The sequence below is a fragment of the Bombus terrestris genome, chromosome 2, assembly GCF_910591885.1.
Source record: "Bombus terrestris chromosome 2, iyBomTerr1.2, whole genome shotgun sequence".
Lineage (NCBI taxonomy): Eukaryota > Metazoa > Arthropoda > Insecta > Hymenoptera > Apidae > Bombus > Bombus terrestris.
Window position 1 is genome coordinate 18,893,520 of NC_063270.1, and position 18,495 is coordinate 18,912,014.

General features: G+C 39.3%; 3 protein-coding genes across 7 annotated transcripts in view; 2 read left to right on the forward strand and 1 right to left on the reverse strand.

Moving 5' to 3' along the window:
• Positions 1–14,739, forward strand: part of LOC100644552 (ephrin-B1) — a 58,136-nt gene extending 43,397 nt beyond the window's left edge. For 2 of the 4 annotated variants that reach the window (XM_003394013.4, XM_020868324.2), the window contains exons 4-5: positions 1,734–2,045; positions 4,171–14,739. In XM_003394013.4, coding sequence (XP_003394061.1) covers positions 1,734–2,045; positions 4,171–4,328 — 470 coding nt within the window. In that variant the 3' untranslated portion in view covers positions 4,329–14,739. The remainder of the gene's footprint in view (positions 1–1,733; positions 2,046–4,170) is intronic. The other 2 variants (XR_007225930.1, XR_007225929.1) reach the window with 2 other exon arrangements.
• A 178-nt stretch (positions 14,740–14,917) lies between these two features.
• On the reverse strand, positions 14,918–17,097 carry LOC100644674 (U3 small nucleolar RNA-interacting protein 2). 2 transcript variants are annotated; one of them, XM_012320391.3, is made up of 8 exons: positions 16,903–17,097; positions 16,662–16,774; positions 16,493–16,587; positions 16,191–16,418; positions 16,006–16,115; positions 15,731–15,927; positions 15,318–15,655; positions 14,918–15,232 (listed from the first exon to the last, which is right to left on the reverse strand). In XM_012320391.3, the coding sequence occupies exons 1-8, from the start codon at positions 16,951–16,953 to the stop codon at positions 15,000–15,002; spliced, it is 1,365 nt and encodes a 454-aa protein (XP_012175781.1). In that variant the 5' UTR covers positions 16,954–17,097; the 3' UTR covers positions 14,918–14,999. The 2 variants fall into 2 exon arrangements, with proteins under 2 accessions (XP_012175781.1, XP_003394062.1); XM_003394014.4 differs by having other exon boundaries at positions 16,493–16,590.
• Positions 17,098–17,444: 347 nt separating this feature from the next.
• On the forward strand, positions 17,445–18,451 carry LOC100644796 (low molecular weight phosphotyrosine protein phosphatase). Its single transcript, XM_003394015.4, has 5 exons — positions 17,445–17,587; positions 17,671–17,861; positions 17,927–18,088; positions 18,173–18,251; positions 18,337–18,451. The coding sequence occupies exons 1-5, from the start codon at positions 17,551–17,553 to the stop codon at positions 18,357–18,359; spliced, it is 492 nt and encodes a 163-aa protein (XP_003394063.1). The 5' UTR covers positions 17,445–17,550; the 3' UTR covers positions 18,360–18,451.
• Positions 18,452–18,495: the final 44 nt, after the last annotated feature.

Here is an 18,495-nt window from a genome sequence, read left to right on the forward strand (position 1 = left end):
GATTCCTTGATCTTCCGCTGCGAACACGATCCACCCTCGATCCCCCTCTCTGTTTTCCCGCTCGTACAGACGGCCAGCCCGTGCTCCTCCCCTCTTAAATAATCCCTATCAATTATAATTCTTAGCCGTGCACACCATTTGTTGCGGTTAGAGGACCAACGCTGACCCAGAACACAATAAATTCCACTATTTCATTCTAGCCCGTTCTCTTCTCTCCCTAATTCGTTCCAACCGTCCTCCCAACACCTCCTCCACCTCCTACCCGCTACCACCGACCCAACACTCGTCGGAGACGATTCATGCGCCGTAATGACTAGCTATTTCGCCGGCCGAGAACTCTGAACTCCCTTTCCCTCTTTCCCTCTTTCACCATTCGGTGTCTCGGGCATTCAAGATTCCAGCAGGCTCTCCACCGACCTCGAAATCCTTCCGCGGCTTTCTACTGTGCCGTGTTGCGGGATCAGACTGTGAGCACCGACGCTCGTACGTCGTACGATGCCCTACGATTACTATCAGCGGCCACGAACCGCGAGAAATGTTAATCTCGCGGAAAATTTCAGACTGGCTCCTCTGCTTTACGCCGCGAGCGCTTTGCGCGGCGAAAGACATTTACGCCGGCAATTAGCCGGCGAAAATGCGAAATTAATCTTCGACTTTATTCCACCGGTACAAGTTCATTCTCCCCGAGGTCTTTGCGCCTGTGAATTTCGGCCGAGAACATAAAGCATTTGTCATTCATTACGGTTATCGTGTTCCCTTTCAATTTTTTATTTCTATTTCTTTTTTCCTTCTTTTTTTTTCACTTCCCTTCGCTTTATCGCTGAAAGTCGATCAGCTTCAGGAATGAACTTTGACCGCAAATTGCGTAAATTTCGATTTAAAGTCGCATAATAAAGAAGATTATTTTTTCTTTTATATATCGCATAAACGTTTTAAACATCGGACATCGAACATCGGACGCAGTAACAAGAATTCACGTTCCCATCGTTTTCCCGTGGCGATCATCGCGGATGTTCGATCAAACTTTTACGATACCGCATTTACGGTTATGATTGTAACGGTTTGCGCGCGATTCTATTATTACGTACGATCGGCATCGGCGAATGATCGCCGGAGCGATTAAATAAAATTTAACGGACGCAATCATAACCGCCTGTATTTCGATTCGGGGGCCGGCTTTAAAATATCGACCTCCGGCGAACGCGGCTATGTACATAGATAATTGAAATCGATGTCGATTCACCGGACACTCGGTCCCGTTTACGAGCAATCGTCGAACGGCGGTCGCGTTCTCCGTCGTTGAATCCCTCTGTTGAAAATTACGCAAAACCGATGCGCGATTTGGACCGCGATTGCGGAGTTAAAATCGAAACGCTCGTCGACGCGACGTTATCCTAAATCATCCGGCTGGAAATGCCGGTGAACGACGATGTTGGACGGGCGCTCGCGCGCGCGTAACAACAGTAATCGAGACTGGCTGAAAATTGCACGCAACTCGTGAACCAGTGGAAAAAAATCACTGGCGGAGATTACACGCTAAAATTCAATAGCCGCAACAAAGTATAGCTCTGGCCGCACGATGTAGCCCAGACGAGGCTACGTCGTACGTGTACGGTTCTCTCGAAAGCACGTCGCGTCGTTGCGTCGTCGCGTCGTGCCTCGCGAACACGACGATGTAATAAGAATGTTAGAGAAAGAGGAATACGTTAACGTCGATCTATGTCATTTTTCAGCCGTAGCTGTAACCAGCAGCACCGTGCCAAGCAGCAGCTCGACCAGCACCGCAGTTTTGGGTGGAGGAGCCGTCGGAATACCACCCCCGCCACCACCGAGCGTCGTCAAGAACGGCGGCCCAGATCGATTCTACCCAGGGGGCAGCATTCATCATCATCACGATCATCATCAACCGGCCACGGCGGCGCCGACCCTGCCCCACGTACCCCCTCCGGCCATCTACCCTGTGCATCCGCATCAGCCTCCGATTCACAATGGACCGCCGTCCTCCTCGCCGCCCAAGACCTCGATCGGCCAGAAGAAGAAGAACAGTACGTATAACACAGCGCCCCACCAACTCTTGCCACCTGCTCTCTTTGCCGCGAAACGAGTTTCTCGATGCTCCTCGCGACCATTATCTCGGCCAATGATTCTTTCATTTTTCTTTTTCTTTTTCTTTTTCTTTTTCTCTCTCGTCCTTCTCTCTTTCTCTACCTTTCTTCCTTCCGTTCCTTCGTTGCTTTCCTCTTTTTCATTTTCTTTTCTTACGCGAAATCTCTCTCGTCGTCGCATCTTGTCGAAATTAATCATGCAAGAGGAGGGTCATTTTATTAATCGACGCGAATTAGATCGTCTATAATGTATCTCCGAGCATCGCCGAGTTGCTCGAATTTAATTATCGAATAGAGTAATGAGAAATTCGAATATCATCGAATCTATATTTTGCGAGAACGTGTTTTCCGACTTAGCTTGCGCCGCTAACTCCCTTGTCCCTTAGCGTTACTTTCGTTTTGTCCGGCTGATAATTATCGCTTCGTATCCGGATTACTGTTGCATAAAATTAAGATAAACCACTCGTACTCGACGATTTTACCGCTCGTTATCGTTGTGTAAATCGTTTTCTCAGGATAAAGGAATTACTGCGTTGTATCGCTACATCATCGCTATATCGTTATATCTTCTTCTTATTAACACCGCGTAATTGATATTTCTTCTTTTCGATCGGAGCAAGCGCGAGTCCATATTCGCGCGAAAATCTTTCTCTTCCATCGTTCTTTCACGATAGCTGAACGCGAGTGCGAAAGTCGAAGAGAAGAGTCGTCGTCGCTTCGATCGTTAAATTACCGTTACGTAGTTGAACGTGACGGTCCACAGCGTGCCAAACAATCATTTTACGTAATTCATTTGGCCTATCGTTTGCTCGTATTGAATAAATTTTAACAGGTTTTAAAATTATATCGTCCCTCGTCGTGTCTTATTCTACTTATCATCATTACTAATGCATCATCCTACAAATAATGTCGAAAAGAGTAATATATGTTGAAAATTGCATCGATTGACCGGACGTGAAACTTCCGAAACATACCTCGAGGATCCTATCTTTATCTTTCGCGTTCAGATCAAAAACGTTCTATACTCATTCTCGTACAATTCATTTCTCCAACTATTATTATCGAAAAGTATCGAATATAAAAGTTAGATCAGTTAGTATCGTTAATGAAGGAAATTATTCAGAAAATTACGAATAGAAAACTTAATAGACGAAGGAACACCTTTGGTCCCCAAAACGCGTGCCAGATGGAGAACAATCGAACGCGGTAGGTGACTCGATTCTAGGTGACTCTCTCAACAACCATCTGTCGTCTAGTCGCCCTTCTTGCGTTGTCACCTACGATAATTTGACTTGAAAATGCGCCACGGATATGCACACATTTGCATTCCATCGATAGCCAGGACACGGACATTAACGAGGCAACCTGCTTGGCTCGAAACGCAACAGAGAATTCGTGTTCCGGAGGTGTCGAATTGAAATTACTCGAGTCGGCCCCGTTCCGCCTTCCTTTCTAACAACAGTTCCAATTTCTCCACTGTATTAAAATCGTCCCTTCGAAATCGAATCGTGTCCCACGAAATTTATAACTCGGTTCGTGACCGACGATGTATATCTGTTACAACGCGTTTCGTATCGAACAGAAGCAAAAAGTACATCAATCTCCAAGTACTCACCAACAAGCCGGAACCTAGATGGAAGTTGAAGCTTCCGCTCCGATATCGCCGCGTTTCCTAGCTGGCCCTGGTAATGAAGCAACTTTTTCCCACGAAGCTCATGGAAGTTTCATTCCGAACAGCAGAAATTTAGAGACGTTCTTGACCTCCTTTCTGCAAGAATAACGTGATTATTTATTGGAAAAATAATAAAGAAAAATAAAGTTAAGTATTAATAATTGCTAACGGAAATCTAGGATCTTAGAATTACTCGCTGTAAAGTACCTTCATTTGCTTCCATTTCGTCGGATAACTGAATTCCCAATTAAAAATGTCCACTTATTAATCCACGTTGATCGATTAAGTTAGCGGATAAGCGTTTTTTTTTTTTTTTTTTTTTTTTTTACATACTACGATAAACAATCAAATGGCTATTGTCCGGAAATAACAATTGATTCTTTCTGTCTACAGAGGAATATTCGGACCATCCGAACGAAGTTGTGAAGAACGAAGAATTGACCTACAACGGGGCGAGTTCCAGCCGTGTTCAAGATCGGTATTACCAGCTGGTGATGGTGTTGACGGGAAGCTTGTTTATCAGCGCGATCATGCCGCAATTATTACGGTGAAGCGACAACACTACCGACGAGAACGTATATCCCATACGTCGAAACCCCTTTTTCTGTGATTATCCTACGTTTAATTAATTTCTTGAGGCACGCGTGAGCGCGCGCGCGCTCGCGTGGCCGCCCCTCGATCGTGAAAAATAAATGAAAAATAAAACGCGCACGATTTATGGTCGGACTGCCTCGAGAGAGAAAGAGAACGAGAAAATTTAATCGGGAAGGAAGAAAGGCAAAAACGAACAACAATGGTTTAGAGAAAAAAGGAAAATTAAATGAAAATAAAAGAGGATGCGAGTTATAAGAAGAACGAAGAGTTGGCAGAAATAATAAAAAAGAAAATAAACGTAAATGTCAAGAGAAGAGACACGCACGACACACGAGCAGCAACGCCATATTGAAACTATTCGAAAACGAAGAACGAAGACGTAGATAGTAAGATTACAAAGACGAAGAAAGACGAAACGAGGAGAAACGCTACTATTAGACACTATCATAGTATGCCCACTATTATCACTACTATAAATGGTAGTCGTATTGGTTGTCCTTCTTATCATTACGCTAATTCTAGGTATTTATTGGAAATACGAGGAAAGAGAACGAAGTCGTGGACAGCGTGCTAAATATCCTCGAGCGAGGCATACGCCGCATAGCGAATAAATACGTCCGTCAAAGAGAAGCGCGAAAGTTCTTTCGTTTAAATATCATAACCTCGCGCGCGTGAGCATTTCGAACGATAATGATATCGTACGACTGACATCGACGTTGATCGACTAACGGTCCTCTGTCATCTATGCCACGATTGCTTGAGAATTAATATCGTACTTGAAAAGTCAAACGATCAAGTTAACTTAGAAACTTATATGTATATAGAGAACCAATTACTTACTAGGTTAGTATGATTTAAAACTTGCCATCTTAGTAGATGTATCACTTAGCACTCATTTTTTTGTTAATATTTTCAGTATCACGTCCGCGCAAATGTAGATACGTCATTTGTTTAACTGAAGATTTCAGATCAATCACGTGACTTATTGCGATAATCGAATGCAACGTTAATCCGCGATTAATCGCGACGGTCGCGCCAATATTCGGATCGAAATCTATCGAAGGAAACAGTCATGGCGGAGGGTCGTTCGGGTTGCGTAAACAGTCGCGAACAGGATAATTAGCACGCGTGTAAATAAATTCCTAATGAATATGTACAAGTGGCTCTTGCCTCGTCTTCGGGGCAGAGGAATTTAAGAGAGTGCCGTATACTAGGTAAAATCTTATATATGACACACGAAAGAGTGCGATACAGCGTGAGTGAAAATTTCCGAGTGTGACAGAGTATGACGTGTGTGGGTGTATTGCGAGGCGTATGTGAACATTCGTGAACACAAAGATCGCCCATTTGGATAGGACACAAAACTGTGTAAGGTGCGATAAACTTTTGTAAGTTCCGCCCGCGGTTCTCGCAATCGTGACACTTTCGCGAACACGTAAACTATCGTCGGCGAAGAAATTCGAAAATTCCTCTCTTCGACCGAGTTCGTCGAAGGGAAATGGCGAACGAACGAACGAACGAAAGTATGGTATGTAATGCGTGAGAGAGACTGATCGCGGAGCGAACGAAATAACAATTTTTGTATCATAGTTGTACCATACCGAACTTTATCTATAGATCTGTATTATATTTATTATCCGCTATCATTACGCTACGAATAATCACACTCGATATTCTATATTTACTAGTAAAAAATATCAAATTTAATAGCGAATAAATTGCGTATTCGGCGGGGTAATGATAAAAGAAACGACATGCGAGCAAAACGATGAATTCTCGACCCCTATCATCATCGGATCTGCCATTTGTTGTTTCCTTCTATTTTCTTTCATTTTCTTCGTGCTGTATTGCTCGAAAACGTCGAACACGCGAGTTCGAGTGCTTATTTCGACGTGTGCTCGTTATTTCAATAAATTGGCCGCGCGATGGTCGGTTTCATTTCGTCGATTTCGATATCGTCTTTTGTGCTATGTACATCGTTCTTTTCAGTTGTCCCTATGATTCTCCTGTTTCTTTTTTTTTTTTCTTTTTTTTTTATATACTCTATTTATTGTTCACCGCCACGCAGATTTCGTTTCCATCCGCGTACTGACGAACGTACGCGCATGCAAATCGCATTTATTTGTAAAACGTACGGGATTACATGTATACATGCACAGTGGTCACGATCGTTACACGCGATCCCGCTCTGATTTGTCGCGTACGTCGATAACGACGCCCTCTTCGCTAACGTTCAAGCTCTGTTCACGCTGCGATCGCAGCCGATTTTACGTTACGAACGCCCATTAACGTATAACATTGTACACGTATCCTGTACGTATCCGTAAGCCCGTGTTTCGCTCGATCACGATCACGGATCCATATTTCTATCGATCGCGCAATTTTCATACCACGATCACACGACAAACGTCAACTATGTGTCTCGGATTTTATCGCGCGGAATACATCGTACCGGCAATTAATTATATAGTGCGCGCGCATCTTGCGCATGTCGCGCATCGTATCGTATAAACGTAACCTGTAATCTTTAAAATCGCGTTCCCGCCAATACATTCGATGATTGGCCGCACGGCTACGATGGCGCTATTTTATTGCTTGCGTACTTACACAACTCTTATTTACGCGCATTTCATCTTTCAGAATGCAAAATTATCGTTTTTGCGTGCGACGTCTAGTTTGACGATCGACCAATCATAATATACCAAACGTATCTACCGAGATTCTGTATCGGCGATACGAACAACACGGCGAATATTACATACATACAACCTGGTCTTAAAAATGGATCCGTGAGCACCAGTGTGAATGGAGCTTTAATAAGTGCACATAGTTGTTTCCGCGCGCGTAAAAATGCACACACAGCGACCGAAGAGCGTTCGAGGCTCGAGGACGCGAAGGGAAGAAACTACAACGAGCAAATGATCGTTTCACGTTGGCCACGGGAAAAAGAGTTCGACCGAACGGCAACTAGAGTAACGAATTATTGTAAATACGAATATGCGGAGAGAATTACGTATCGTATAAGGCAGAACGAGAGAATGTAAGAAAGATTAATGAGAGTGCAAGGGTGAGAGAGACAGAGAGAGAGAGAGACAGAGAGAGAGAGAGAGAGAGAGAAAGAGACCCCCAATTCCGAATCGTAGATAATAAAGAAAAGATGTATTCTGATGGCTGCTCGATTGACCGACTCGTTTTCATCGTTCATTGATGGTTCATCGTCCTTAATTATACGCGACAATTAAAATGGAAATCAATGACCACGATCAACCGGGAATGTTGAGGGAAACGATGGAAATTAAATGCGTGTATAATGTTATCCATTACAGTATTGTAAGCCTAAGTATTACATGCCTCCGATCCACGTCTGTTTGTCTGTCTGTCCGTTCGTCTGTCTACGGTTTGTACTTTTTACCCATGTGTTAACCGCAATAGCAATTTCGTACACGTACGAGCGATCGATTACGAGAAAGCAGTTCGCGACGATACCTGCGATTCCACGATTCTTAGCATGTAGATTCCTCACAAATGATCATATTTTCGTTTCGTTAACTATAGCTGCTACGATGACAGTTTCTTTTAGTTTCTCTCTAGTCGTTTTCGTTCGCACACACATGTATACACGTGGAATTGTTTGTGAGCCGCTGATCAACCCGCAAAACGAAACCCAAAGACAATCACCTGCACCATTGTAAGGAAAAGCGTTCGAAGCGTCTCTGCGTAGATCAGTCGTCAACTATAGCGTCACGATATCATTTAGGTATATACGATTCGTTAACCCTCTCACACGAAGTAGAAGTAATTAAACACACGATTGTACAAAACGTTTCTCGTACAAGTTCGTTTTGCGGGTCTCAGAGGATATTACATACAGTAACGTACGTTTGTAAAGGGACGCAAATAGTAGAGTGCGTTTACGGTTCGATCGGCATGATCGACGATCCATGTAACGGTTGCACACACGTCTTGAATCGTGGATGTATCGATAGAACTGCTCCGGGCGGCGAATTATCGATCGACTCGAATTAATCGAATTAATCAGAGCCAGCATGAAAGCCCGTAATCAATTAAATATAAATGCAATAGCAATGCAGCAAAGTTACATAGATCCAATGTGAATGGTACTCATTCTTACGGACGATAGATGAATACAGTATAACAATAATATAGACTCGAACTATCGATAGAAAATAGACAAGGTCACTCACTGCAATATTTTTTTATTTTTCTCTCCTTCATTTATCTTTCTTCTTTTCTTCTTTTTTTTTTCGTTTCGACCGATCCGCTCCGAAAGCACCCTCCGATCCATCCGTAACACCAATCCCGACCACCACCACCACCACCACCACCACCACCACTACTACCGACCACAACGTGAAACGCTGCTCCTCGAAAGTTATTTTTGTAACCATGAACAGGGACAAGCATCGTACCAATAAGGTATTTAAATCGTTAGTAGAAAGTATATGTAGATACTCGATATGATAGAAAGTTTAACGACACCGATATAACAGAAACACACAGGAATAATCATAAGGTCGATGAACCCGAAGATTACGATTAATCAGATCGCGCGTTAAGATTAATCTTCGCTCTTAATCGCGTACACAGACCGATATACAGGTAACGCATAAGTACGTAGACGCGTTGCAGATCGCACGTTTCGAGCAGAAATACACGAAGAACAAAACGAGGAACAGGTTTCACAGTTTTCTAATCCAAAGACGTTCGAACCTGCCCTTCATTGCGATTTTTATCGTTCATTTTCGCTATTTCATTGTGTTATCCTCTCGTGTGCGTGTTTTGGAACAATGTCAAGAGATTAGAGGTCCTCGCGGATGGAGATCACAGCAGGCGACTGTTACGCGTACGCGAAAAGGGCTTGTTCCTCTCTTCTCGAGACAGGGGTTATAACGGGGATGAGATAAAACGGGCAGTAACGAGAAAGAAACAGAAAGTAACAAGGATGGGAAAGGAAAAATACGAAGGGATCGATTAATTAGATTTACCGCGTCGAATTGACAACGTCGCGGGTTTATCGAGCGTGAAAATGGGATCGAGATGATTTCGTAGGTACGTCGTTGTAAATAGAGAAATGAAGAAAAACAAGAAAAAGATTACGATCAATAACGATAACACGATGAAATTTATATTAAATACATAGCAAGTACGAGGATAGGTTTCTAATAACAATTTATTATAAAAGTGAATGTACGTTGATGTCTAAGATTTTTAACAAGATGGAAAAAAAGATAAGAAAAAACACAAAGTGGTTATTATTAAACTATGATTATTAACTCATAATCGAGAAACACAAGTACTAATTAAACAAAAGAGCGTTTGAATACAGAACCACACTTTTTAGCCAGGTCATGAATTCTCTCACGTTGCATATATTAATTTTGTAACAGGTACATTACATGACACATACGATCACGGTCACGGAAGCCATACGGGAGGCGCCACGTTATCACCGGGGCAACCGTTAGATCATTTCTTTTCTCTCTCCTGAACACGGTACACGTATTTACATATAAATTAAACAACAGTCGGGATATCGTGTTTATAAAATGAGAAAAAAAAGTCGAAAGCTGATATCACGCAGTTTATTCGATCAATCGATACGATATATCGAGGATAAGAAAAAAAGGAAAATATCAAAACCAGCTTGGAGAAAGAAAGTATCAACGGTTTGAATAGTTCGATCGGTTAGCGTTGTCTGACAATCAAACGACCTAGTTTCCAATTACGACGCAACAATATTTATTCAGCGATTATCTCTCTTTTGCCTCACCTTCGCTCCATCTAAATTTCAACCGAGTAAACAGATGAAAAAGGAAAAGGTGAACAAAATTGTAAAAATAGTAACGCGGTCCACGTGTGGCATTCGTGAACAGGATCGATCAATTATAGATTGCGTGTGCTCGCTAAGTATGCACGTTCAGTACAGTACAGTCGTTCATTACAAAGCATTACAGATACAATACAAAGTAGCGTAGTGTTCATAATGGTAGTCCACTTGTAGCGAAATAGTGTTTAAACAGTCCAAACAGACAACCAAGCAACCAAAAAAAAAAAAAAAACCGGAAAAACGACATGATCGTCGAAAAAATTACAGGTAACCATAAAAAGTACACAGTAAACGTGAATCGATCTTCATGAAGTACGTGCAAGACACGCACACACATGTACACACTACGACACGTGCACACGACACATACACATGTATATTGGCACATATTGCGATACAAACAGTTTCAAACACTGTCGAGGGCGTTGCGAGAAAAGGTGCGGCGTTACTCTAAAGATACGAAGAAAAAAAAAAGAAAAAAAAGTATATATTTAAATGTACACTCATACACAGATACAGAGACACGATATACACATATGCAAAAGCGACGCGACTTCGACGACCACGCGACGTAAAACGCAAATGCGCGTGAATTCACTCGCAGAAGCAGAGAAAGGAAGAAAGAAAGAAAGACGAAAGGCGGAAAAGAGGGTCGACGATGCTCTAAACGTAAACTCGTCGGCGTCGCGCGATTTATATAGCTATATTGTATTATGCATGTCGATATACGGTCACATATAACGATGGAAAATGAAAGTAAACCAAACGAAACAAAATGAAAAAAAAAAAAAAGTGAAAAAGTAACTGGAAAATGTTAAAATGCCGGACAGGGAGACCGGGCGTCCCCCGATAAAATAATAATAATACACGTACATACTCACTCACATAACACATACAAAGTACGTCGACGCGTCGTACGACGACGAAATACGTCGGCGTCGAAACGTTTCATTTTGAAAGTACCTTGCGCGAGTCGTCTCGAATCGTTTAAGTACAAAGAAATAAAAAGAAGAAAGAAAAAAAAGAAAAGAAGAAGATGATGACGATGACGAAGAAAAAGAAATGCTCTCCTCGATGGACGAGATGCGTGCGATCCACGTTCCACGCGATTCAGATACCAGGGTATCGAGTTCTAGTTCGCGGATTCGGTGAAGAAATCAGGTTTCCTTTTTTGCGTTTGAGGCCATCAGCGACGAGCACCATTGCGTGGGTTGTATACGGACCAGAGGGATTCACAGTGCTGAATGGTAAATTTGGGGAAATCGCGTGTCACGCCTCTTTCGTTGAACCCTCGACAGGCATTAACGAGTTCCTGGAATCAAATTGGTTGTAAAAAGAATTATATTTAAACGATCGTTGCCTGCTCGATTCGAAAGGTTGTAAGCGCATCCGTGAATCCGCTCGTCGTTCGTTTCCAAATGTTTCTATTTTTTAAACGAACGAAAGCGATTTGCGAGTAAAACTGCATTCGCGATCGTTTCGATGGATATTTATCGAAAACGGTGAGAACACAAATAAACGATATATACGCTTTGTTGCACTGATTTTTCGGCTTTTACCGATATTACGTATACACATCTTTTACCGCTGTTTCAAAACGCTGTAAACACGAGATGCAAGAGGAAATTGATAGCTTGAATTACGTTTTTATCGAAGCTCAAACTTTTCGCAGCATGAAATTTCCTATTGTTATATATATATATACGTTCATGTTTTGATCGATTCGAAGGATTTCATATGTTTTATGAAATGGTTGAACGCGTGAAATTCAAACGCACAGACGCAAAGACGACGATTCTTCTTGCGTCGCGTGAAACGAGCGAAATGTAATTTAAAAGGTAAAACTGCCATTTTTAATTAACGTAATCGATAACCTCGAAAACGATTGGTAATTATCGTAACCGTACAACTTATTCGTTGTCCTACCCTGCAAAACGAACGTTAAAAGATGAGAGTTAGAAACTATAGAGTATGGAGGAATGTGAGTTCGCAGCGAAAGCGAATGTCCGGTTCGATCGCATTCTTAAATTTCGCGAGTCTTTCGACACTGATCATATACAAAAATCGCTTCAATTCGTTCGACGTTCCATCGACGTTGAAAGATACCGTCTGTCAAAGATGAACACGCTACATTTACAAGCAGTACATCTTAAAAAGCGCATAATATCCACGATGTCATTCGATCGTGTATACACGGAGAATTCAAGATTTTAAACGAAGCGTTGCCAGACATTTCTTATCGCTTTATACTTTATATATGTGACAGTAAAAGATATACGAAATGTAGAATACTAAAACATATTATTTTGAAATTTTAGATACAGAAAAGAAAAAAAAAACAACATCACCTTATCCTACAGTTTAAAATGTTAGTAATCTAAAAACAAGATCGACACTGACTGACTATTAACTGAGACTGAATTCGTTAATCCATCATTTCATTCCCCCCTTCTTCCTCTAAGTAAAAATCACAAAACCTTCTTCTCTTTCATTTAATTCCAAGATATTTCGTCTCTATTCAAAGATTTTGATCGTTCAAACTGCTCGATAACGTATCAACCACACGTTTGGAGTTGTAAAAACCTATTATATATTAGTCTGAATATTTGATATTTAATAAAATAATAATTTCACCTGAAAAGTTAACCATCGATCCGGATGTTATGTGCTTTACAAGATCGAACGTACATAGCGTATACATAATAGAAAAAATCGCGATGGCGTTTAATATACGAAATCTGACGATTCGCAATGCCGAAAACGAAGATGCTTATGTTTCGAGCCGCGTTGCTTGTTCACGGACACGCGACCATGCCACTTCGTTTCAATCGATTCGATCCGATTAATTAAGCCCCCATTCGATTCGCCTAAGGCTTTCAGCCGTGTATGCTTCACAGACAACGAATCTCTCGACTTGCCAAGCGACTCGCGACTGACAATAGTTTCTGCCTGCGATCCCTCGATGCGATTGTTTTAAGCGCAAAACTGTCGTCACGTAGGACAGGACTTATAAATCGTTGAAAAAAAGAGTATTTGGCATAGAAAAAGAAAAAAGAAGAAAAAGATAGAAAGGAAGAAGATACGCCCGAACGAATCGTTTCCCCTACTTGAATCTGTAAGGTACGCTCGTCACGTTGTTTAGAGCTATTTATCGATTCTAAAACCGAAGCGAGATGTTACACATAAAAACGAAATATTTTTGCGGTGCAAAATTTTCGCAAAATGAAAAGTCAGTTCCTCTGTGGCGTGTTGAGATATACGCGAGATTTCGAGCCTAAATCGTTGTACGATTGTTTATATAGAACGAATTTATATTATATAGAACGATGCGAAAAAATGTTAAGTGTGCTTGTAAGTGTGCTGTATGATGATTTCCGGTGTTTACGATATTCGTTTGCGGTCACGCTGAATAAGTCTTGTCTTACACGTTCGCACGCATTCTACTTCTAACCACCAAAGAAATACACTCGCACGTATTTCTTCTCCAAGCGCTTCTCCAAGGCACTTCTATTATGGGAAAGAATGCAACGATAAACCGTGGTCTATATTTATCGCAAGTTTTAGTATTAAGTTTTGAAAGTTAGCGTTAACAGGTGCCATTTTTGTGCCATCACTTTTCTTCTTTTCAGGCAGCCAAGTAAGACGAATAGAAAAATTATTCACCGTTAAACTCCATAACTATTTGATAATTAACGATCCCACTGATGAATTTCATTGATTTACTGGAAATAGAAACAATCGGGTGAGCTCGCGGAAAGAAGAAAACGGAAGAAACGAGAAGGAAAAACGGATAGATCGAATGAAAGCGATGCCTGATTTGAAGCGCGCATAACTTAAGGATCGCGCAACTCGAGAAAAGAAGCGCGAGACAAACGAGAGAAAAGGAAAGCATTTTAGGCAAGACGTGTCGGAGTACATAGACTTCTCGTGAAAGTAGAGCCAATGGAGAAGAAACTAATCGGGCGGGAAGCAATGCTGCCTCGGTTATCCGCGTAAAAGCATACTTGCAGTTATAAGGTCCTAAATAAGAGTGAAACGAAGAAATTTAAATAATGCAAGACGGAACGATGGAAGGAAACCATAACTGAAAGGCCTAGGTTGTCGCACTCGTTTGAAAAACTTTCCTGCAAGAATGCATACAAAAAGTAGCGTACAATTGCTGTACACTCGTTTGTTGACGCGAATATAAGGGGAAAAAAGTCGATTTGATTTGTATATGTACACACGGTGAGCCCGAGGTTCGTGCAAGGACAGGTGCATTTACGTATGAATGAGGAAGAGATCTGGCGAAATCGATGCTCGTTTCTTTCTGGTTCATAGTCGGTAGGCGCGAATAAATCAATGACGGTATCACTTCATTCTTGTAAACGCTAATGTCCTCTGCGGCGATCATTGTTATTATACGAACGAACTCAAGACGGCATGGTATACAAGACTAAGAACAAGACCTAAAATGGGGACATAATATTTTATAACTCAACTTTTGTACAGAATAAATAAATACTTGTACTGTGGACCAATATTTCTTTTATTTCATTCGCATGTTTACGACTCGATTTCATTGTAAATGAGATATTCGAAGATAACAAAAAATCATATGACAAATGTTACGTGAAAAATAAATTACAAACATCAACAATATTTTTTTTCTTTTTTTTTTTTTAATACAGAAAGAGGTTTGTCCAGATAAAACGTGTAAAAAATTATGTGATCTATATTTTTCTAACTATTTATATTCAATTTACAACTGTTGCTCGTTTCTTCTGAATATTATAATAAACTATTTATTTTTTGTTTGAATTAACGGTATTATAACTATAGAATTTTTTGCTTCTGATATCCGCCACCATCTTCCAAGTCTGTGTTCTTGACCAATTCCAGCAATAAGTTGAGTCCCATCCGAAGTGAAACATAGCGCATTGACGAACCCTGTTAATTGTATCTCAAATAGCGGATTCAATGATCTGAAGGAATCACCGCATTGCCATAATCTGATAACGCCATTTCGTGATCCTATATTCGATAATTACGAGAAACGATTGAAATTCTTTCATAAAGATAAATGAATCACATATTTAAAAAAGAAAGTATTTGATACCTGATGCAACTAGATCTGTATTGAGTAAAGTAGCTATACTCGAGATCCACATTGGTTGATTATTGCTTTCATCTCTTCCGTGTGCGTCTGCCACCGAACACAAAGGTTTTTTCTTTAAACAACCCCAAACGCATAATTGTCCATCGTCTCCACAACTAAAAAAGTGTTCTTCGTTTATAAGCTTTACGGTATCTATGCTACCACCATGTCCATTGAATATAAGTTGCGATTCTTCTACGATTTTCCAAATTCGTATCGTCCCATCGAAACCACCGCTAGTTATAGCTCGTTCACGCGCAAGAGCGTCGATCGATGTAACACCATTTTGATGTCCAAATCTAAAAAAGTAATAAAACGCGACTATAATAGAGTAAGCTACGTTATAATAATGACGACGATAATGATATACTCACAAAGATTCAACATATGCCATATCACTTAAATTCCATACTTTTACGCTTCTATCTTTAGAACCGGAATACAACGTGTGCGTATCTCTACGGAACACTAAACTGGTAACGCTATCCCTATGACCTTGCAAGTTTTTTATGTGATTCAAGGTATCTCCACAAAATACTAGAATATGTTTACAACCGCTATCTCCTGCTACCTTTAATCATAAGAAACAGATATTTATATATACTTGTAAATGCAGATATATTATAAATGAAAGTTTATATAATCTTACCAAAAATTTACCATCGGTACTAATCGCCAAACATTGTACACATTTCATTCCAGCCTCTGATTTCCTTTTCCCTTTAACGGCTTTCAATTTTGCTCTTTCTTTTAAGCACCCTAGTAAGTAATATTCGCTTAAGTAAAATTGTTCTCATAATTCAACGGTTCAATGTTTTATCAAAAGTAACATACATTTAACTAAACTACCGTCCTTTGAACCAGAATATAAAAACTTTCCATTGCTAGAGAGACATAAACAGGTAATTGAACTTTTATGTTCTTTACATTTTAGAACAATTGGTTCACCATGATTGATATAATTTGAAGCTACAGTCTTCCGTAACCTTCCCTTTTCTTCTAAATATTCCTCTTGCAATCTTCTTGCTACTGCTCCTTCTTCAAATTCTGCCCTATCTCTTTCTATATTTATTTACAAAACTGGTGTTAAAGACATAGAACACGTAGAAAAACAAATTCATGTAATAGTTTACTACCTTCCTCTTCGATGTGCTGAAGGTATTTCTTTGCGAGTCTTACACGCTTCTCCTGAGCAGTTTCTTCCTCTTCCTCGCTTTCATATTCTTCGTTTCTTCTATACAAAATAATAATTAATAACAACTAGAAATAAAATTATTAAATCTAAATTTGGAAATATATAAATACCTCTGATTTTCTTCTGCAAGTTCTTCGTCTGTACTGGCAATACTTTCATTATCATCAGGTATAGACTTATTTATCTTCTTTGTCTTCCCCTTTGTTTTAGTATAACCATTAAACTAAAATATGATAAATTTGTAATCTTTTGTAGTACATTACAAATAAATTCAATTGCATCTTCCATTCATAGAATAATTTTTATGTATCAAAAATCAAATATTTTTAAGTATATATACATTTTTTATACCTTTCTTTTAATTCCTCCGCTACCTTGTTTATTTCGAATAAAAAATGACATATTTACAAAATGCTTTTTCAAACGAATGTTAACCTATTTCACTCCTACCACATGGCTTATTTTTCTTAAACAAGCACTGCCAGCAACCGCAATCAAGAAAGCACGATATTAATCTATGTAACAACCCGCTACATGGAAAGTCACCGTTAGGATACGGCGATGGCGCACTCTATATTCAATGAACATAGTACATTTTTCGAATAATGCGTAATTGGTAAACCTGATCGAATGATAATGCATTTTTCTATGACTATTACTTTTAGTTTGATTATTTATAGATAATATAATTACTTGACAAAAATTAACCCCTCGCCTTACGATTTAGGTTCCAATAAACAATAAGCAAAACATGTCTTCTGATATATAAGTGCATGTGTAAGATACAACTAATTTTATTTTGCATGACGTTTGATAAATTTGACTACCAATTGATCATTGAACACGAAAGATTTATTATCTTGGAGTAAATAATAAATCAATAACAACGACGTACTACGTCTTTCACACGATAGTGTAAGTTACAGGGTTAAGAACCGTTGTAAATTCTTATTGATCCCTCATAATTTAATATTTATGTAAACAAAAAAAGGAAAAAATATGGTTCAAAAGAAAAGGGTGCTTATGGTTTGTTTAGGTATGTTTTAAAATATTTGAGCGTATAATAAATTTAAAAAATCTTATACCATAACAGTATAAAACGTTATTTTTATTTTACAGGGAATATTTGTCGTTCGCCAATAGCAGAAGCAGTTTTCAAAAACGAAATAAATGTATTAGGCTTGAATGAATCATGGGAAGTAGAAAGTGCAGCAATCGCGGGATATCATACAGGTAAATGTCCAGATTCAAGAGCTATATCTACGCTAAGAGAAAAGGGTATCACTAACTATTCTCATACAGCACGAACAGTGAGTAAATTTATTGTTATATAAAAAATGTCTGATATTAGTATTAATGTATTTTATCATTGTAGATCAACGTAGATGATTTTACCACATTTAATTGGATATTTGGAATGGATAATACTAATATTGAAGAATTAAATAATATGAAACCTGCGAATTGTACTGCTAAGATTGAACTTCTTGGAAAGTATGATCCAAAGGGAGAAATCATAATCGTAGATCCTTACTATGTACATAATTATTTTAATACGAAATGTTAATTTAAAATTTTCTATTATAAAACAAGAGCTAAATTAAAAAAGATTTATTTACAGATGAACAACAATGATGGATTTCATAAGGCATATGAGCAGAGTACACGGTGTATAAAAGCTTTCTTGCAACAACATAAAGGTATTATCAAAAAATGTATTGCACTTGTGATAATTTATAAATTAAATTTAAAGAAATATAATTATAGCAAGCTTCTTATTTCCAGATGAAACTTTAAAACCAGAATAAAACTTAACAACTATTATATTAATATGTATAATTAAAATTATTAAAATATTATATATGTATAAATTGTTAGAGGCAATAAAAATTCATTACAGAATTAAAGTATTGATTCATTACTACTTATCATTTACAAGTATTC